The sequence below is a fragment of the Trachurus japonicus genome, chromosome 10 (genome assembly GCF_045865225.1).
Source record: "Trachurus japonicus isolate A0001 chromosome 10, Traja_1.0".
Lineage (NCBI taxonomy): Eukaryota > Metazoa > Chordata > Actinopteri > Carangiformes > Carangidae > Trachurus > Trachurus japonicus.
Window position 1 is genome coordinate 12088498 of NC_140916.1, and position 20608 is coordinate 12109105.

Consider the following 20608-nt stretch of genomic DNA (forward strand, 5'->3'; position numbering starts at 1 on the left):
TTGGTAAAATAAAAGTGATAAATTATAAACACAGTTATTGTCAATGAGACACATAGAACAAACAACAATATGGAAAATACAAATGTGATTTAGATTCAATGTTAATACTGTGTAAGATAAAATAACTTTCCATTATCTTGTTTATGGTAACATATACTATACGAATATTTCTACTCCAATGATATGAAATAACAATTTGGAATAAGACAACGGCACTTACCTTTAGACTGACTTTGAGTTCGACGACACATGAGAATTATGTTTCCAATCAGAGAAATGAACAAGCAGACAACTGATATCACCAGCGTAAGAAGCTGCTGTTCACAACTTGCTCTTTGATCTAAAAAGATAGAAAGAAACAAAGATAGAAAAAAATAAATATAGCCTATAAATACTTCCTAAAGAAAAGGATACACATAATTCAAGCTGATGACATATTTTGTACCTCTGGTTGTAAACAGTTTTGTTCCATTTCCGAATAAAATCTGTCCACATGTGGCCACGGCGCAGTAATGAGTCCCAGAATCAGAGGAGCTGACGTTCTTGGTGAAGTTATAAACACAGCTCCTCGAGGAGTCAGATCTTTTCTTACATTTATCAAGTTTATTTCCATCAGTGTAGATGAAATCAGGATTAGATATATTTGATCCAGCTCTGAACCAGTACACACTGTGATCTTCTGGACACGTCTGGTCCTCAGAGCCAGAGAGGAGTGAACACTGCAGAGTCACTGGGTCTCCTGGACGCTGTGGACCAGACTCTGTCGACGGCTGAACAACTTCATAGTTCGATGTCTTCTCAGAGTTTCCTGAGTGATACAAAATAGTATTAAACACCAATTTTCATCATGTTTCGAAAGCCTGAGTACAGTATAGCTTTAGTGTGTTCATTGATCAGAACAATAACATGTAGAAGAACAGAGCTGATTGGCAACAGATGCCGTGGAGGGAAAGGACGTAATTGTGATTGTTTATAATTAATTGGATTTTTCTTTTCTCCTAAGTCTGGTGCATGTTGATTGACACTGGCCTTGACAAAGGTCTGCCGTTTTAGTTTAACGTGTTTCCTATAAATGTGACATGTGACAACTGGTGGTTTCCAAGTATGGTTTAAAAGCCTTAGAAGAATGCAGTTACAAAGGTAACCTTAATTTGATATTATATTCTGCTGTAATTTAGCAGACAAATCCAACTGTATTGTTTCATTTCATTTCATTTATTAGTTTATTTCATAGGGACAGTGCACCACTAATCAACAGAGTTAAAAGAAAAACTGTAAGTGGGCCAGAGTTAGCCAACAAGGCTAGTTTTCATCCGTTGTCCCTGGCCAGATGTTAAAGGCAACCTTGGTATGTATAATGTGAAATAAAGAGATTAAATGTATCTATTGTATGTAACTATTTTTCAAACAAGCTCAGTGACTCTAAGTTGTTTTTCTTAAACATTAACACACTGCAGCTTTATATCAGATAATGAAACATTTTCAAAACTTCACCAAAGTAGATCACATAAATACCTTTAATTAACAAGTATGTCCCACTCCACACAGGATCTCTAACCCACTCCATGACTGTACAGTGATACAGTCCCTCATCTTCTTCAGTCGTCCTCACTATGGTCAGGTTGACAAACTTCTTATCTTCATTTGCTTCAAATCTGGAATCGTTGAACTCTGGGGTAAACTCAGGTTTTTTATACATGCGATGTGTCACTATTAATTTCAGAGTATCTCCGACTCTTTGCTTGTACCAGCCGACTTGTCTGCTGCTGATCTCAGCCGTAGGCAGAGAACATGTGAAGGTCACCGGCTCACCAAGCTCAACTGAGATCACTGGAACCAGCGAATCTGAATTAAACAAAACAATTAAACAGAAACAATAAGTAACAAATGTATCTTTCTTTCTTTTTTTAACTGACCACATAAACAGAATTAGATAACACTTACACACTTGATGAAGAGCAAACAGTGCAGCCCATAACTGGAGCATTTTGACATTGTCTCTTGGTACGACCCACATTGTTGGCTCAGTGAGTGAAGGAGAGGGTGATACATACACTTTATGTGACAGTGACAAATGCCCCTGATTGGTTATCACGGATACTCAAAAGGGCACTTCCTGCCACACTGATCTCATTTTGCTCTTTGTGAAGCCCACAATCTTATTCTTGTCCACTCATGAGTTTGTTGTTGGCGGTGTTGTTTTGACTTTGGGAGAGTGGGGATGAAGTTGTGAATACTGAAAATAGATGAGAACACCATTTGGACTTATTTGTACATTTTGCCATTATTGCATAGACCATGTCAATTCACAGCTGTAAGGTCATAATTTTTTTCCGCTCTCGAACCAGATTTGCCTTTTTATAGACCCGAGTGGTTGGACTTGTGTGTGGTTTTGTCTCCTCAAAGGTGTGGTGGCCACAGTTGTTACGCAAGTGTTACTTCTTATTATCTCACTCGTATACTTGCTGCTACTAAAACACATAAACTGTGCCTGTTTTCTACAAATATTGTCTGGGTGTTTCAAGTTTCAGACAGCAGGGGGGGCATCAGCCCTCATGTGGAAGATCTACTCGGGTCAAGAATGGCAGGTCAACCTTTGCAAATCCACCAAGCGAGGTAATGCTCCGATTTCTTATTTCCTCTAAACCCAGGTTATACTTATCACTGTATGTATCCGTCTCAGTCCCATTCCTGTGGTTGACACAAGACTGTGCACACAAAGTATCACTAAGCTAAGATTAATTTGGTGAATCTTCAGTCATTGCCACAGTCCTCACACACATGTGCCTCCTTCTCCGTTAGACTGAGGAATGACCAGTCTGTCGTTAACAAAGCCGATGCTTATGTCCTCCTCTTCCCACTCTAACTGGCACAATCTATAAGATGTATACCAAATGTCCGCCGTGCTGAGAGAAAATTATGTAAATCTGCTGACCCCGCTGACCTTAAGTCACTCATGTTTTCCTTCTCATCCAACATCAGTGCAGCAATAAGTTCAATTTACAATGATAAGATTAGCTGTGCAGCAGGCACAGCAGTCCTAATAGTCATTTAGTCCTACTGGCACTGGACCCCTTTTCCACAAACCCCCTTCGAGCCTTGTCTGTCAACATTGTGTACTGAATATTTCCAATACATTTGAACAATGTCAGGTAACTTCTCTGCTCTCTTAAAGCGAGGATCTATCGATCAGTCTCACTAACTTTGTTGTCTTTTAAGTAAGAAAGGGTCTTTTTTCAAGCAGGTGTCGTGTTCTTCCTACACTGAATGGCCTCTGTGATGCATCATCACCACATCCTGCTGTCTGTGACATGAGCATCTCAGGTAAAATGCTTTCTTGGTTTGACTCCCATCTCACTGGCTGCTCCTTTGTTTTGTCATGTTGGCCCTTCTCACCTCACAGGGTTCCTCTTTGGTTCAGTACAGTGACCCCTTCTCTTTGTAATATACGACCCCCCTGGGTCCAATTATTCACTCATATGGCTCGTGAATTTGTGTATGGTTCGTTCTTTTGTTTTTCCATTTCAAAACAAACTCAGAAAAACTGAACTTTTTCCGTTTTGAGACAAAAATGAAATACCGGTAAAACTGAAAAACAGTAGCGTGCTATATTATTCAATAATAACCTGTCAATCGAATTATGCTGCTCTGACATCGCCTAGGGTAATTGATCAAATGAATGAACTAATGTTCAATGTTTCACCTATTATATGGCAGTGTTGCCCAAATGCACATTTTGAATAGGCCTATGCTTTTTCACAGTTTAAAAAAAACTTCACTGTAGCCTCTGTTTAAATGGGTAAAGCTATCTTGGTCTCATGCAACAGCCACCGAAGAAGTGTATCTTTTGTCACATAACAAAAAATAAAATCAGCAGTCAACAGAAACAAATTCAGACCAAAAACACTTTCTTTTTTTCATATTTTGACACCAGATGTTGTCATCTTCAAAGCAAGAGCGCCAATGAGCACTATGGTACCTGTGTCTGTGGTTCTGTAGGCCAAAATCTACTCAGATAGGATTTCAGACTCCAAAACAAGGCCTGACATGTATAGAAATCTGTACGCATATCAGATGAAAGTGGGGGCAGAAAGGAGATTTTAAGATGAAAATGGCAGAAGCTTGAGTCCCCAACGTACGTCACAGGTGGCAAAAGTTATAACCAAAGTATGAACCTGCTATATCTCCCCTTTTCCCCTCTTCTACTCTGTATGTTGTGAGTGTGCATGTGTGCGTGTGAAGACTTTGTCCCCCACCGATAGGGGGGACAAACTGTTGTCCCGGCCCAGGGCATTAAATTATGGAAGCTATGTAATCTTTCAGTTTGGGGTGGGGGGCTAAGATTATCTCGTCCCAGCCCAACATGAAAATCAAACTGTTTTAGTTCATTGTTGTTTGATACTAAAAAAGAAGAATGCTTTGTGTTTCAATTTTATTTTGTGTATTTCAAAATGAAAATCCAAGAAACCAGTCATTTTTTGTTTTTTAATTCCCATTCATCAAAAGAAAATCCAATGACCAAAAGATACACGGACCTGTAACCCAACTAATAAGATAGCACGCAACTTTTATTTTGACGTTGTTACACTTCATTTCCGCTTCAGGTCTGCCATCATATTCCTAAATGAGAAAAAGGAATTTACAGAAACCAAATTTTAAATATTTTCATTTTTTGTTTTCACATTTTTAATTCCTAAACAGTCCACTTGTTTTTTGTTAACAACCTATTTGTTAAATAGTAACAAAAGGGGGCTAAGTGGGTAGAGCAGGTGCCCCATATGCAAAAGCTATAGTACTCGCTGCAGCGTCCATGGTTAGATTCCACTCCCCCTCCCTGTCTCCCCATTTCCTGTCTCTCTTCAGCTGTCCTATCAATCAAAGGCCTAAAAGCCCCCCAGAAATACTTGAAAAACAAAGAGACAACAAGAGCAAATACAAGCTCATTATACTGTAGATAAAAGACGGATTGATGTAAAATAGAAAATAAAAAAGAGCCCATGTGTGTGTTGTTCATCTGTGTGCTACAACACTGTGGCTTTAATCATGAAACAACTTTATCACACTGTCGGAGTGGAGTTTAGACACCCACCCACAGCTTTTCACAAACATGTACACCTTTTACACTTAGTATGTAACTGGAGAGTGCGCACTTTCATCTTCCGTCTTCAACTCTGTCATCTTCCTTCCTCTTGTAACTCTCCCTCCAGAGAAATGTAAAGCCGCATAGTTCACATTGTGTCCATCTTCAGTCTGTGCAGGAAATAAAAATACTCATTTAATCATGGTGGTATACAATATGCTACTCTTGGAAATCATGTTCGTTGAAGCAACAAATTTGATTTAGTATCTTTACTTACATTGTCAGGCACTGGTTGGCTCCAGTTGTCACGTCGTCTTTCTGATGAGACACTTTCTGTTCATAATTATGAATGGAAATATGAAAATCATTAATTTAACCGATTTTCATTACGGACCTCCAACTGGCTCATCATGTTTTAATTTATAAATATTGATTAACTAAAAGTTAAATATTATAAATTCATATACTGTCAATGAGACACATGGAAGAAACAATATGGAAAATACAAATGTTATGTTAATGCTGTGTAAGTTAAAATAATACTATCCTGTTTGTGATTACAAATACTATATAACCTTTATGAAATCACAGTTTGGACTAAGACAATAGAACTTACTTTTAGATTGTTCATTCACTTGTCTTTGAGTTCGATGACACATGAGAATTATGTTTCCAATCAGAGAAATGAACAGGCAGACAACTGATATCACCAGCGGAAGAAGCTGCTGTTCACAACTTGCTGTTTGCTCTTAAAAAAGAAAAGAAAAATATTAATATTTCCTAAAGGAAAGGAGAAACATAATTCATGCGTATGATATATTTTGTATTTCACCTCTGGTCATAAACAGTTTTGTGCCGTTTCCAAATAAAATCTGTCCACATGTGGCCACGGCGCAGTAATGAGTCCCAGAATCAGAGGAGCTGACGTTCTTGGTGAAGTTATAAACACAGTTTCTTGGGGAGTCAGATCTTTTGTTACATTTATCAAGTTTATTTCCATCAGTGTAGATTATGTCAGGATGAGATATATTTGATCCGGCTCTGAACCAGTACACACTGTGATCTTCTGGACACGTCTGGTCCTCAGAGCCAGAGAGGAGTGAACACTGCAGAGTCACTGGGTCTCCTGGACGGTGTGGACCAGACTCTGTCGGCAACTGAACAACTTCGTAGTTTGACGTCTTCTCAGAGTTTCCTGTAAATACAAAACATTTTAAACGGATAGGGAAAACTGGAGTACAGTTTAGTACTGTTCATTGATCAGAGTAGCCTATAACATGTAGAAATAGTAACAGAGCTGATTGGTGACAGATGCGGTGGAGGGAAAGGACGTCGGCCACTGAAGAACATATTACATTTCAGGCATAATTGGATTGTTTAAAATTAATTGGATTGTTTTTTTCTCCTAAGTCTGGTGCATGTTGTTTCATACTGCTGACCAAGGTCTGCCTGTCTACTTTAACATAGTATTTCCTATAAATATAACATAGTGTGAAAACCTCAAAGGTGACCCTAATTTGATATTGTGCTGAAATTTAGCAAATAAAGACCTGTAAAGTTAAAACAAGGAACTCTAATTAGAGGTAGCCTACAATAAAGACAAAGCAGACAAATCCGACTCATTTATTGGTACTGTATGTGTAACGTGGAATACAGAGATGAAATGTACAGTATCTTAAATGTGAATTCAATTTGACTGAACCTGTAGGTTTAACTATTTTTCAAACAAGCTCGGTGACTCTAAGTTGTTTTTCTTAACATTAGCAAAGTGAGAATGAGTGAACCATTTGCAAAACTTCACGAAAGAAGATCACATAATCACCTTTAATCAACAAATAAGTCCCACTCCACACAGGATCACTGACCCAATCCATGACTGTACAGTGATACAGTCCCTCATCTTCTTCAGTCGTCCTCACTATGGTCAGGTTGAGAAAATTCTTATCATCATTTGCTTCAAATCTGGCATCGTTGAACTCTGGGGTAAACTCAGGTTTTTTAAACATCCGATGTGTCACTATTAATTTCAGAACATCCCCGGCTCTTTGCTTGTACCAGCTGACTTGTCTGCTGGTGATCTCACTCGTAGGCAGAGAACATGTGAAGGTCACCGGCTCACCAAGCTCAACTGAGATCACTGGAACCAGCGAATCTGAATTATAGTAAACAATTAACACATTAACAAATAAACAACACATTTATCTTTCTTTTGCATATCATTTCTTAATTGACCACATAAACAGAATTAGATAGTACTTACATACTTGATGAAGAGCAAGCAGTGTAACCCATAACAGGAGCATTTTGACATTGTCTCTTGATACGACCACATTGGTGTCTCAGTGAGTGGAGGAGGGGATCATACATACAGTACTACATGTAACACTGACAAATGCCCCTGATTGGTTATCACAGATACTCAAAGGAGCACTTCCTGTCTCATTCTGCTCTTTGTGAAGCCCACAAACTTATTCTTATGTCCACTCACTCTTTTTCCTGATGTCAAAGACTGTTGTTGTTTTGAGTTTTGGAGAGTGGGGAGGAAGTGTGAATACTAAAACTACTGTAGACGAGAACACCAATTGTACTTCTCTATAAATTCTGCCATTACTGCATAGGCCACGTGAGCATTCACAGATGTAAGTTCATCATTTTTTTCCGCTCTCAAACCAGATTTGCCTTTTTATAGACCCATGTGGTTGCACTTGAGAGTGGTTTTGTCTCCTCAAATGTGTGGTGGCCACAGTTGTTACACAAGTGTTACTTCAGTTCTTATTATCTCACTCGTATACTTGCTGCTACTAAAGCACGTAAACTGTGCATTTTTTCTGCAAAATTTGTCTGGTTGTTTCAAGTTTCAGACAACAGGGGAAGGCATCAGCCCTCATGTGGAAGATCTACTAGGGTCAAAACCAGCAAGTCAACCTTTGCAAATCCACCAAGCGAGGTAATACTCCTATTTCAATAATACACGTGCCTCCTTCTCCATTTGACCGAGGAATGACCAGTCTGTCGTTAACAAAGCCCATGCTTATGTCCTCTTCCCACTCTAACTGGCACAATGCTGGGAGAAAATTATGTAAAACTGGTGACCCCGCTGACCTAAGGACTGTCAGTCACTCCTGTTTTCCTTCTCATCCAACATCAGTACAGTAATAAGTTCAATTTACAATGACAAGATCAGCTGCGCAGCAGGCACAGCAGTCCTAATAGTCATTTAGTCCTACTACATGGACACTGGACTCCTTTTCCACAAACCCCCTTCGAGCCTTATCTCTCAACATTGTGCACTGAATATTTCCAACTACATTTGAACAGTGTCAGGTAACTTCTCTGCTCTCTTAAAGCGAGGAACTATTGATCAGTCTCACTAACTTTGTTGTCTTTTAAGTAAGAAAGGGGCTTTTTTCAAGCAGGTGTCATGTTCTTCCTACACTGAATGGCCTCTGTGATGCATCATCACCACATCCTGCTGTCTGTACTCTCAGACATGAGCATCTCAGGCAAAGTGCTTTCTTGGTTTGACTCCTATCTCACTGGCTGCTCCTTTGTTTTGTTATGTTAGGTCAAGTGTTCAGGCCCTTCTCACCTCACAGGGTTCCTCCTTGGTTCGGTACAGTGACCCCTTCTCTTTGTAATATACGACCCCCCTGGGTCCAATTATTCACTCTATGGCTTTTTACATCATTGCATTGCAGATGACACCCAACTGTAGCTCTCATTCTGCCAGCAAACCCAACAAGTTCTGTGCAAATCTTGCCCTGACCTATCAGTATGCATGTCTAAACTTACAAACTTAAACTAAACCTCTCTTAGACTGAACTCAACAAGGTTGTGAGTAGCCTCAGTCATGTTTGATGACCAAATATCTCGGTGTTCTCTGATCATGTTTTCTGACGGGTCATAAACACATGGTTCAGACTGCAGCAGCTCACCTGCAGCAACCCACTACGATACTCATCAATCAACACTGGCAAGCCCAAATCTAATACAAATCGCTGCAGTGCGAAATTAATGAAATTAATCATATAATCTTATTGGTCCCTGCATTCCTCGAAAGAACGTAATTTGTGATTACCATGCCAGCAATCATAGTCGAGACTGATGCTGTCTGTGGTTTACCAGTGGTGGAACAAGTTTACAGATGCTGTGAAAAAATCTTCAATAGGTCCTTCAAGACTCTAATCTCATGTCATGTCTTTTTCACGTCCCGTCCCAGTCACATAAAAAATACTAAAACTCATACCAATCATTTCCCATGGAAGGTGTTTCCTACAGGACGACTGCAAAAACCGTCAGCTGCTTATTCACATGTGAACAGTTAAAATTCACAAAGCCATTTTATTTTCACTTCTTCTCCCACTTACAAACAGCATCCCCCAAATTCAAACAAAGACAGGGACTATTACAAATGTTTGTTGTTGGTTTAAAAAAAAAACACACACACAAAAACAACAGCCGTTTAAATGTATGAAAGAAATATACAGAAAAGATTAAAACAGTTTCTTCAAAGATTAAGAAATAACAAAAGCAAATACACACTCTACACACTGTGGCTTTAATCATGAAGAAACACTGTCAGAGTGGGGTTTAGAAACCCACCCACCCATCAACAGCTTTTCACAGACACACCTTCAACACTTAGTATGTAACTGGAGAATGCACACTTTCGTCTTTCGTCTTCAACTCTTTCATCTTCCTTCCTCTTGTAACTCTCCCTCCAGAGAAACTTAAAGCAGCATAGTTCACATCATGTCCATCTCCAGCCTGTGTGGAAAATAAAATACTCATTTAATCATGGTGGTATACAATATGCAACTCTTGGAAATCATGTTAGTCAAAACAACAACAACTTACTTACATTTACTGGTTGGCTCCAGTTGTCACGTAGCTCTCCTGATGAGGTATAGTCTGTTCCTATTTGAGGAATGGAAACATTATGTATACTATTATTATTATATTACTTAACATGACCAAGAATCCTCTTTTTGGGTTGCGTTTACAGTAAAAACAACAAAGGAGAACCAACAGGAATATGGAGACTATTCTTCTAAAAACCCAGATCACACAGGTAACATTGAGGTTTCTACACTATGACGTGAACTTTCCCAGTACAAACACAGTGTTAATACAGTGGTAAGGTTTTTTGACTGAGAAAACATCACTTACGCTCAAACTGTTCCCGCGCTTGTCTTTGATTTTGATGATACATGAAAACTATATTTCCAGTCACAGAAAAGGCCAAGCAGACAATTGATATCACCAGCAGCACAATAAGTTCAGATCTCACTGTTTGTTCTGTAAAGAAAATAAGTTTGTCAAAGCCCTGAGAGAGGAGGAGATACGTAAGCCATGATGTTAATGTAATTTTGTATTTTACCTTTACTGGATGGAGACAGTTTCGATCCACGTCCAAAAATGATCTGTCCACATGTGGCCACAGCGCAGTAATAAGCCCCAGCATCAGAGGAGCTGACGTTCTTGGTGAAGCGATAAAAGCAACTCCTCGGGGAGTCAGATCTCTTGGCATATTTATCAGATTCAGTCCCATCAGTGTAGATGACATCAGGATGAGACTCATCTGATCTGAACCAGTACACACTGTGATCTCCTGAACACGTCACATTGTCAGAGTCAGAGAAGACTGAACACTGCAGAGTCACTGAGTCTCCTGGACGGACTGGGCCAGACTCTGTTGGCCGCTGAACGACAGTATAGTTTGATGTCCTCAAGAGAGAATTTCCTATGAATACAAAGCTTTACAGTGATTCAACACAAAGGAATAGTTATGAAGAGAGAGTAACCATAACAACCATAACACATCATTTGGATATTTGAAAATGTCTTTGTGCTGTTAAATGGATTTGGAAGGTTTGTTGACACCATGTCAAGTTACTATTCATAATCACGAACACAGGTTTGAGTATATAATTACCTTGTACTGACAAATACGTCCCAGTCCAAATATTCTCGGACCAGTCTAAGATGGCACAATGATACATTCCCTCATCTTCATGAACGGCACTCAAAATGGTCAGATTGGTGGTATTTTCATTATCCTTCACTTCAAGTCTTGATGGAGAAAACCCTGGTCCATACACAAGGGTCGCACTCTTCCGTAGTTCACTGATTAATTTCAGACTGTCCCCAGCACTCTGCTTGTACCAGAAGATTTGTCTTTTGCTGAACCCAGAGGGCAAAACACATGAAAATGTCACTGGTTCACCAAGTTGAACTGTGATCACTGGAATCACCGCATCTAAATTAAATCACAGCACAATGCACATGGAAACAATGTGTAAGGATAACTTGATGCATAAATGAGGAAACATATTATTATCATTAAACAAAAGCACTTACATCCTTTTTGCAGTAAAAACAGTGTAGCCCACAGCAGGATCATCTTGACTCTGTCTTTCTTTGGAGATGTCTTGGTAATTTTGTGAGTGGAGGAGGAGAGATGATCATGAGGTCAGAGCATTAGATTCATCTGATTGGCTATCACAGGATCAAAGTGTACTTCCTGTTAGTCTGCTCTTGTCCTGAACTTTGAGAAGCGTAGTTCCCCCCTCACCCAAAAGAGTGCGAATTATACAATGACAATTGGAGGGGTCAATATTTTCTTCACGGTGTAAAGGGAACTTAGTACAGCGCAGGCGCGGGCTTGAGTTTACAGAAGTCTCACAGTATCCTTACAGTATCTTGCTTGTTCAATGAAATGTCTACTGTCTGTAAACCAAATTTTACACAATTTTACAGTTCATGTGGCATAGGCTATAATACCACACAAACAACTTTTGCAGTCACCAACAAAATATTCTAAATCTAAACTGCACACACACACACACACACCCTAGCAAACCCTAATTTCTGCTCAAACAGACCCACACAAAGACTAGCAAAGTCTTTGGCAGATGTGTTACCATACATGCTCTAGTCTAGACAGGTTCACATCCTGTAGCTACTGGTCCCAATATTGAAATGAATGGATAAGATATGACTCTATAGTCTATAGGCTCAATAGGGTGACTCTTATTTTTACCATGAATTCATAAGTGAGAAACATATTAGACTAAGAAAACAGCTCACAAAGTTTGATTTTGAGGTCACCGATGTTTTCAGTAGCCTATTAAAAAGGTAAAAGCCCAACTAAACCACCACTCAAAGACTATTAAAATGAAATTATAGAACATATTTTAAATGTGCTACATAAATACACAATACACTGCACTACAAACACGCAAACATCCACATTAAACTCATTCACTTCAATTAATGTTGTTTCCAAAAAGGGGGTAACTGTCAAACCTGGCAACGCAGCTTGCGGCCTTACTTACAACTTGACCCTGCGCAATGCAGCTTGTAGTTTGCGATAGCCCCGCTACGCTAACCAGTGACGTGCACAGGGCACAAAATGGATCGATTTCTAATAAGAAAAAAACAAACGGACAGAAACACGACGTGGTAAGAAGAAATAGTGACGTTAAAGAGTCAGAGGAAGCAGCTGAAATCAACATGAAGACGCCAGAGAGGGACGAGCAGGCAAAGGCCAGGTGTTCCTAGCAAAAAACAGAAGGTAGGAGAGGCACACCTACAAGATAAGCTGTAAACACCTGGCACAACAACATACTTATGAAACTCTGAAGGTTAGTAAGTAAAAGTAAGTGTATTAAATAGCTTGGTAGCTACTTGCATTAATTTACAGCACTCCATGAGATGACGTGTTTGTCTTTTTTTTTTTTTTTTTGCACCGACTTGGATGTGAGCTAGTCAGTCACTCGGGCAATGAAATGGTATAGTCCACTAGGGGTGTCTGAAATTTTACTACAAGCATCTTCCTGGAATGAGTATGGAAAATACTGTATACTGTAGTATTTATAATTACTAATAAGAAAGATAAATGTTTTAACCCCCCTTATCTGTTATTTGTACCTCTTTTAGGGGTGTTGAAGTCGTAATTGGGGGGTCAAACCCCCCTATAATTCGCACTATGGGTAAATGTGTCATGTAATGTTAGCAATTGTTCATGTTTTTCAATCAGTTAAACAGGACTGAATTACAGTCATCAAATAGATTTCTGTGAATTTTGATTAGATAATCATGGTCCTGAGGGGATGGACCATCATACTTTGATGTTAGTGTGGCTCTTCTGTTATAGCGCCACCACTAGGTCAAAGTTTTCATTTATTCTGTGAAGTAACCTAACATCTATTGAACACAGGAGGTAAAGAATAACACTCATATTCATGGTTCCCAAGGGAATCTATATAATTTAAAGCCCCCCCCTCCCTCCACCCTTTACCAGGGAGTGAAATATCTTGTCCCGCGTTGTGCTTGAACATGTTTTTTTGTGAACACTGATCAATGAACAAGTGAAGAACGTGAACGTTAGCGCCACAGGACGTCATGCGACTGATGTTAACTTCAGCATAAGGGGTGAAAGATACAAAAGAATAATTGATAAAGCTGAATGCTTATGAATTAATAATACAAATGATTAAATGTATGTGACGTGAAAAGTGATAACCTGTCAACTGATTTGATAAACTTCAGAATATCAGAGAAACAAAAAACCCATGCTTTTCTCACTATCAGCTGCTGTTTTCCCCCAAAACGTGTAGATTTGAGTTGAAGTTATGTTTGTCACAGCACAGGCAGAAACAGTTGTACTGTATGTAAATCTCTGGGAAGGTGAAAGAGAGTGGATGTACTTCACAAAGACCATGAGGTGAGTGTGGCAGGAAGCTCACTTTTGAATCTTATTTTGTCAAAAACCAATCAGATACATCTGATGCTCTGACCTCACAATGACATCACATCCTTCCTTCACTTAAATACCTACATGTGAACTAACAATAGACATTTTCAAGATGATCGTGTTGTGGATCACGTTGCTCGTCCTTCATCATGGATGTAAGTGAAGTTTTTTTGTGATTTACAATCAAGAGTTTATGTGTCAGCTGCATATGTAATAACTCTTAGACATTGCACAGTAGTTTTTATTGAATGTTTTGTGTCTCTTCTTTCAATTCAGATTCACTGGCTCCAGTGATCACAGTGCAGCTCGGACAACCTGTGACCTTCACATGTGCTCTGTCCGATGGTGAGGTCGGCAGCAGGCAAATCCACTGGTACAAGCAAAGTGCCGGAGATGCTATGAAGTTAATTGTGTCAGTGTTTAGAATAACAAAACCTAAGAATGCGCCAGAGTTTTCTGAATCAAGATTCAATACAAGTATTGATAAGGATTCTATGAACTTGACCATAGTGGGGACAAGTCAAGAAGATGAAGGACTGTATCACTGTGCAGTCCTGGATTGGTCTGATGTTAAATGGAGTGGGACATATTTGTTTGTGAAAGGTCAGTTTTCCAGTTTCTCTATAAAGGTTTATTTTTCTTTTAATTTATCTGAATATGTTTGTGGTGTTTTATTTTTAACAAAGTTCTTCTATTTAAAGGAACTTCTCAGAGGACATCAAACTATACTGTTGTTCAGCGGCCGACAGCGTCTGGTCCAGTCCGTCCAGGAGACTCAATGACTCTCCAGTGTTCAGTCTTCTCTGGCTCTGACAACAAGACGTGTCCAGGAGATCACAGCGTGTACTGGTTCAGAGCCCGATCAGATGAGTCTCATCCTGACATCATCTACACTGATGGATACAAACCTAGTAAATGTGAAGGCAGAACCGATGCACGTTCTGCTCCAAAGAGCTGCGTTTATCGCTTCACTAAGAACGTCAGCTCCTCTGATGCTGGGACTTATTACTGCGCCGTGGCCACATGTGGACAGATGTTGATTGGAAATGGAACAAAAGTGGACATCGGTATGACTTTCTGTGCATATAAAAAGTATTACTATTACTGATCACAACTGACCCTTCCCATTTTCCTCAAGAGGCAGTGACAATTATTTTGTCTGTGTTTTCATGTGCAGTGCCGGTGCGTACGGACCTGATTTCAGTGGGGATATTAATAGTCTGTTTGGTCATTTCTGTGGTTGGAAACATTTTCCTCCTCTGCAGCCGAACAGCACGCAAACAATACAAAGGTGAGTGTTGAAAGGAACTAAAATTATGACAAATACTATCCTGTTACATCCATTCATTGTTCATTATGAAGTTAAATTTATTTAGTCAGATAAAACATAACATTATACTGTAGGTTCTAGAGAAAATTTACCAGTAGTCTGTAATTAGTTAATTGGTGTCATCATCATAAAAGCAACATACATGTTAAAGACAAACCTTTACTTATTATAACTTTGTGCACTTCATTAAATGCATCCTTTAACTTGTTTAATCACAATAATTAAGATATTTATTCTTTAATATTGCATTCTAATCTTCAGGAACGGAAACAGAACAAAATATCAATTCGCATGTAAAAGTCCATGATCATGTAAGTGATAATACAGTCAGTTTTTTATTGTTATTCCATTCACATAATCTGTAAGATACCATATATATATATATATATACATATACACAATTGAGATATGTCAACTATTTTGTTGGACAGAGTGGAGCTGAAGGTGGAGTGAACTACGCTGCTCTTCATTTCTCTGAGAGAAAAACAACGAGAGGAAGAAATCAGACTGAGTTTGCCGAGGACAGTTTGTACTCTGAAGTTAACTATTGATAATCTTGATAATCTTGAGCATCAGAATTTGACCCTTAAAACATGTTACATGGTATGTTTGCAACTACTTATATTTTTATTGTTGATAGTTTTGTTCTGTTTTATCTCAGCTGATGAAATGTTGCTTTATTATTGACTATTATCTGGCATTTCAAGGCTTGTAAACATATTTTAATTGTTTGTTTGTTTTTTTACTTACCGTTACTCTATTTTTTATTGCAATAAAAAAAATCATATAACAGCTAACAACTAGCCTACTTATTGGATGTAATTGCCATTTTAACGTAGAAACAGTTGGACCTCCCCACCTTTATGAACACACACAGCCGACATGGCACAGCGGACTAGTTCAAGCATCGTTTAAGTAAAAGAGATCTTTCTGGATTTCCTCCTATGAAGTCTCAGGACTAGAGAACAAGCAGGCCGAACATTGTGACCATAACCAGTGGAGCACAAGACTGAGTTTGTTTCCCAGTGGACTTTTTTAATACTGGTCTGACTTCCCCAAGATAGATCCTGTGGACCGCTGTTTCTTCTCCTCCATGTAAGTAACTGAATGTTTATAAATGTTGCATGTCTATTTTCATCGGTGACTGACTAAAATAGGCATGATAATGTTACTCACTGACACCAATATCATAAATAACTGTGAGAGTGGTTACATTGTCTTTTTTGTGGGCTCTCATGTAGACAGGCCATTTTAACAGGCCACTTCAGTTCCTGTTGTGTGGTTAGTGGCTGCTTTCACCAGACGTTTACATTCGCCTTGCAACAACTACTGGTGGAGTGGTGGTCCTCAACGGTCACAGTGACCTTTGACCTTTGACCTTCGGACCACCACAATATCATGTGGTCATTATTGAATCCAAATGAATGTTTGTGTAAATGTAAAGACATTTTCTCACAAGGTGAATGAAAGAAAACATGACACCGATTGTCACAGCATGAAAATGTCTTCCATGTAAAACCTGTCGCCATATCTTTAAATGCAGATTTCATAGTATCACATTTAAAAACACTGTTTGTGGCAACAATGATGTAGTGTGCATCTTTTTTTTCATGCTTATGATGCTCCAATACAAAACGTTCTTCCTAAACAACATCAACATACCATTTTAGAGTCATGATAGATGATTTCTGGGAAATATCAGAATTTGGTAACACTTTAGATTAGGGAACACATATTCACCATTAAAGGGACAACGAGGAGTTTCTAATCGGTTATAAAAAAGTCTCACGTTAATGTGGATGAATCTCCGCTACCCACACTTGTTAATGGGTCCATTTTCGATAAATATATCATTCTGTCTCTATCGTTATTTTGTTACTATTAGTGGTGGCGGAGATGCTGGTCGAGCCGACCAGCGTTTCTTTACTTTCAGTTTCGCAACGAGCAGTGATGGCAAGTAACGAAGTACAAATACTTTGTTACTGTACTTAAGTAGAATTGTCAGGTACTTTGTACTTTTAGAAGTATTTATTTTTCTGACAACTTTTTACTTTTACTCAGTAAATTTGAAACGCAAATATCGGTACTTTCCACTCCTTACATTTCTTCAAAATGCTCGTTACTTTTTTTAATATATCAGGGTTTCCACGGCAAAATAAATTTACGGCAAAATAAAATTACAGCTCGACTTGAGCTGAGTACTAGTGAAAAAGCCCAAAAAAAACAAACAAAACGAATAGAGACGTGTCGAGCCAAGTCGCGCTAGTGGAAAAGGGCCATAAATAATAACCCCCCTAAAGTGTCTCAATCCACAAGATTATTAATTGGGACTACGAGCATGATTTGTGACACCACAGTTTAGAAGCCAATCCTGGTCCAAAATTTTATGTTCATAAGTGTGATGTGTAAACCTGAAGTGTACAATACAAATGCCTACGATTGACCATAGTGAAGTACATTAGGATACATTTTGTGTCCAGCAGGTAAACTTAGGCTATGTGAACAATGTTTGTTTAAACAATAACATTGATGAAATGGATTCAAGATAAATTATCGTGTGGTTATTTGCTTTGCAGTGAATTGTGCAATGGAAATACTTTTTACTCTTAATAATACTTTTGAGTAAATTTCAGAGCCTGTACTTTTTACTTTTACTTGAGTAGATATTTGGATCAGTACTTTCACTTTTACTTAAGTCGTTTTTTACACAGGTACTTTTACTTCTACTCGAGTAAAGAATCTGGGTACTTTAGCCATCTCTGGCAACGAGTCATGAGAATAACGTAGCTGAATCGCCGTTTATGGTCGGAACTACGACGGTATGTGAACCTCTTTGAACCTCTGACTTTAATTATTGATGAATGAAAACATGAGTCCGTCTTGCGCTGGTCAAAAGAATTTTACGGTGCACGCGGAGGCTCATAAATGTAGTGTGAAAACGTTTCGCTTTTCCAAAACTCCTCGTTGTCCCTTTAACTAGGTGCTTATTAATATGCATATAAGTATCTTACTAGCTCCGTATTAGTAATTATTAAGCACGTATTAACACCTTATTCTACACTGCAAAAAATCAAATATCTTACCAATAATATTTGTCTTATTTTTCGTCAAAATGTCATTTCTAGTCAAAACAAATCTCATTCTACTTAAAATAAGACTCATCACATTAAAAAGCAGCTTGTTTTTAGACACTTTTTCCTTCTTTCAAGCATATTTTCACTTGAAATAATCTGATAGTGGAGCAAGTTTTTCTTCCTTATTACAAGCATAAAAAAACGTACTTTCACTGGCAGATTTTTCTTCTTATTTCAAGTGAAAATTAGTTTGAAACAAGTGAAAATTATCTAAAAACAAGTTATTTTTTAGGTGATTAGTCTTATTTTAAGTGGAAAGATATTAGTTTTGACTAGAAATGAGACATTTTGACAAGAAATAAGAAAGATTTTGAGTTTTTACACTGTACATAGCCTTATTCTACCTCTATTACACCATGAATTCAGATTTTTCCTGATATTAACTCCTAATTATCGCTTATTCATTGTAAATTAATGCATTAATGCTGTACTAATTCAGAGTGATTCAAGATTCAAGATTCTTTATTTGTCACAAGCAGTGAAATGAAATCCTGACTACACCCCCCAGACTGTGCTGTCCCTCATATAAAAACATGTTAAAAGAAATATGATAAATTATAAAGGAAGAATTACTGTTCTTGTGCTACTGCCCCTGTACAAGGCCCCAGTAACCCACTGGTTATTCACATCATTACTCAGAAACAACAATGCATTAATTTACAATGAATAAGCAATAATTAAGAGTTAATATCAGGAAAAATCTTAATTCATGGTGTAATAGAGGTAGAATAAGGTGTTAATATGTGCTTAATGAATACTAATAATGAACTAGTAAGCTACTTGTATGCATATTGATAAGCACTTAGTTAATGGTGAATATGTGTTCCCTAATCTAAAGTGTTACCAGATTTTCTCTTATGAAGCAAAACACTTATCGTTAAAAACAAATCACCAACAGGCCATGTTGTCAAGATGCAATTTATGTATTATCAGATTTTTGTTTTGATGACAGAAATCTACCTTGACAACTGCTGCCTGGCCGGTGACTACCTGAGTCCATTTGTACACACTAGGTCTTTCGATTTCGAACACAGCACTTCCATCCAATGGGCTCTATGCACAGCTCCAGCACTTGCTGAACTTAAGGCAGGTCTTTCATTTCCTGTCTTACATTATTGGACAAACTGATTAATCCAGGTGTGTCTGACCATTGTGACTACTCAGACACACCTGGATTAATCAGTTTGTCCAATAATGTAAGACAGGAAATGAAGGACCTGCCTTAAATTCAGGAAGTGCTGGAGCTGTGCATAGAGCCCATTAGCTCAATTAGTTAGGGGCTATTTCTTGGTGTTAGAGGTTGGGATTTCAAACCCCAGGTAGGGCAGTCATTGGGGAAATGAAATCAGTTTTTCACTTATGGAGCCAATAAATCATTGTTAAAAGCATCTCCATTCTGTCAATGTAATTTCTGTATTTTCAGAGTTTTGTCTTAACTGAATTTTTGACAGCCGTTTGCCTTTACACACAGCTGCTGTCTTGCACACAGGTGACTGGCTTCGTCAATTTGTGAAGCCACATGTGACCTTCCCAATTGCCGATTAGCTCAGTGAGATAGTGGATGGTTGTTGGTGTTAACAGTTGTGAATTGGGGCCTCAGCTTGTGCAACCTTTCCATATGAGAAATTCCCATACTTTTCACAAAGGTCCATGTCCTCAACTGGAAACACAAGACAATAGTCAATAGTCCAATTTCAAAACCTTGAAAATTCATAACAAATCAACCATATGTGCTACAGCTTTGGAACTTTCACTTTCAGATTGCCTAATTTTGCCTAAAATTGCCCGGCTGCGACCATTGCTGTGCAACAGCTATAATTAATAATTGCTTTTTGCTGTTGTGAATATCAGAATATATTCTGAGCGATGAATGAAGTGGTTGCACTTTATTCAGAAAAAAGGTTAAGGCATTTGCCATTAATTGTTGTTCACTTGTTTCGATCCATAATTAATTCAAACCTGATTCCCTTACAAGAAACAACAGGGATCTAGGAAACTTCATCTGCACTGGCCAGTATCCAAGTATTTATTACACAGTCACACTGGTTGAATTTTACTGAATACTGAAAAGTTACTGAATCGATTTCAAGTCATTGAATTGTATCGGATTGTATAGTTGAACCAATATCGTCCTTGAATCGTATCATCAAACGAATCGAGTCATTGTTAAAATGAATCGTTACACTCCTAGGTTAAATGTATGTGACCTGAACAATGCAGTGATAACTTGTCAACTGATTTGATAAACTTCAGAACATTAGAGAAACAAAACATCCACTCTTTTCACACTATCAGCTGCTGTCTTC

The 20608-nt window shown here is 38.3% G+C and overlaps 4 protein-coding genes across 4 annotated transcripts; 1 reads left to right on the top strand and 3 right to left on the bottom strand.

The window, feature by feature from the left end:
* Window positions 1-398: 398 nt before the first annotated feature.
* On the bottom strand, window positions 399-3113 carry LOC146979456 (immunoglobulin superfamily member 2-like). Its single transcript, XM_085788917.1, has 3 exons — window positions 3062-3113; window positions 1516-1845; window positions 399-808 (listed from the first exon to the last, which is right to left on the bottom strand). The coding sequence occupies exons 1-3, from the start codon at window positions 3111-3113 to the stop codon at window positions 399-401; spliced, it is 792 nt and encodes a 263-aa protein (XP_085645043.1).
* A 1931-nt stretch (window positions 3114-5044) lies between these two features.
* LOC146979457 (uncharacterized) lies at window positions 5045-7395 on the bottom strand. The gene is made up of 6 exons (XM_085789289.1): window positions 7341-7395; window positions 6903-7232; window positions 5913-6275; window positions 5715-5828; window positions 5358-5419; window positions 5045-5250 (listed from the first exon to the last, which is right to left on the bottom strand). Exons 1-6 carry the CDS (start codon window positions 7381-7383, stop codon window positions 5125-5127), a joined length of 1038 nt encoding a protein of 345 aa, XP_085645415.1. The 5' UTR covers window positions 7384-7395; the 3' UTR covers window positions 5045-5124.
* Window positions 7396-9721: 2326 nt separating this feature from the next.
* On the bottom strand, window positions 9722-11503 carry LOC146979458 (signal-regulatory protein beta-2-like). Its single transcript, XM_085788918.1, has 6 exons — window positions 11441-11503; window positions 11016-11339; window positions 10461-10823; window positions 10250-10378; window positions 9942-9997; window positions 9722-9847 (listed from the first exon to the last, which is right to left on the bottom strand). The coding sequence occupies exons 1-6, from the start codon at window positions 11481-11483 to the stop codon at window positions 9722-9724; spliced, it is 1041 nt and encodes a 346-aa protein (XP_085645044.1). The 5' UTR covers window positions 11484-11503.
* Window positions 11504-13950: 2447 nt separating this feature from the next.
* On the top strand, window positions 13951-16538 carry LOC146979459 (immunoglobulin lambda-1 light chain-like). The gene is made up of 5 exons (XM_085788919.1): window positions 13951-13993; window positions 14115-14441; window positions 14540-14905; window positions 15016-15129; window positions 16471-16538. The coding sequence occupies exons 1-5, from the start codon at window positions 13951-13953 to the stop codon at window positions 16536-16538; spliced, it is 918 nt and encodes a 305-aa protein (XP_085645045.1).
* Window positions 16539-20608: the final 4070 nt, after the last annotated feature.

Bases quoted from the DNA above. Each gene is read 5' to 3' on its own strand.
- LOC146979456 (XM_085788917.1), bottom strand. From the start codon at position 3,113: ATGTTGACAGACAAGGCTCGAAGGGGGTTTGTGGAAAAGGGGTCCAGT. The intron at 1,846-3,061 runs GTAGGACTAAAT...TGTTTAATTCAG, and splicing joins GGAAAAGGGGTCCAGTGCCA to ATTCGCTGGTTCCAGTGATC. The intron at 809-1,515 runs GTATTTATGTGA...TGTATCACTCAG, and splicing joins GACATACTTGTTAATTAAAG to GAAACTCTGAGAAGACATCG.
- LOC146979457 (XM_085789289.1), bottom strand. From the start codon at position 7,383: ATGCTCCTGTTATGGGTTACACTGCTTGCTCTTCATCAAGTAT. The intron at 5,829-5,912 runs GTGAAATACAAA...TTCTTTTTTAAG, and splicing joins AAAACTGTTTATGACCAGAG to AGCAAACAGCAAGTTGTGAA. The intron at 5,251-5,357 runs GTAAGTAAAGAT...TTTCCTGCACAG, and splicing joins GCCAACCAGTGCCTGACAAT to ACTGAAGATGGACACAATGT.
- LOC146979458 (XM_085788918.1), bottom strand. From the start codon at position 11,483: ATGATCCTGCTGTGGGCTACACTGTTTTTACTGCAAAAAGGAT. The intron at 11,340-11,440 runs GTAAGTGCTTTT...GATTTAATTTAG, and splicing joins GTTTTTACTGCAAAAAGGAT to ATGCGGTGATTCCAGTGATC. The intron at 9,848-9,941 runs GTAAGTAAGTTG...TTTTCCACACAG, and splicing joins ACTGGAGCCAACCAGTAAAT to GCTGGAGATGGACATGATGT.
- LOC146979459 (XM_085788919.1), top strand. From the start codon at position 13,951: ATGATCGTGTTGTGGATCACGTTGCTCGTCCTTCATCATGGAT. The intron at 14,906-15,015 runs GTATGACTTTCT...TTTCATGTGCAG, and splicing joins TGGAACAAAAGTGGACATCG to TGCCGGTGCGTACGGACCTG. The intron at 15,130-16,470 runs GTGAGTGTTGAA...TGCTTTCACCAG, and splicing joins AGCACGCAAACAATACAAAG to ACGTTTACATTCGCCTTGCA.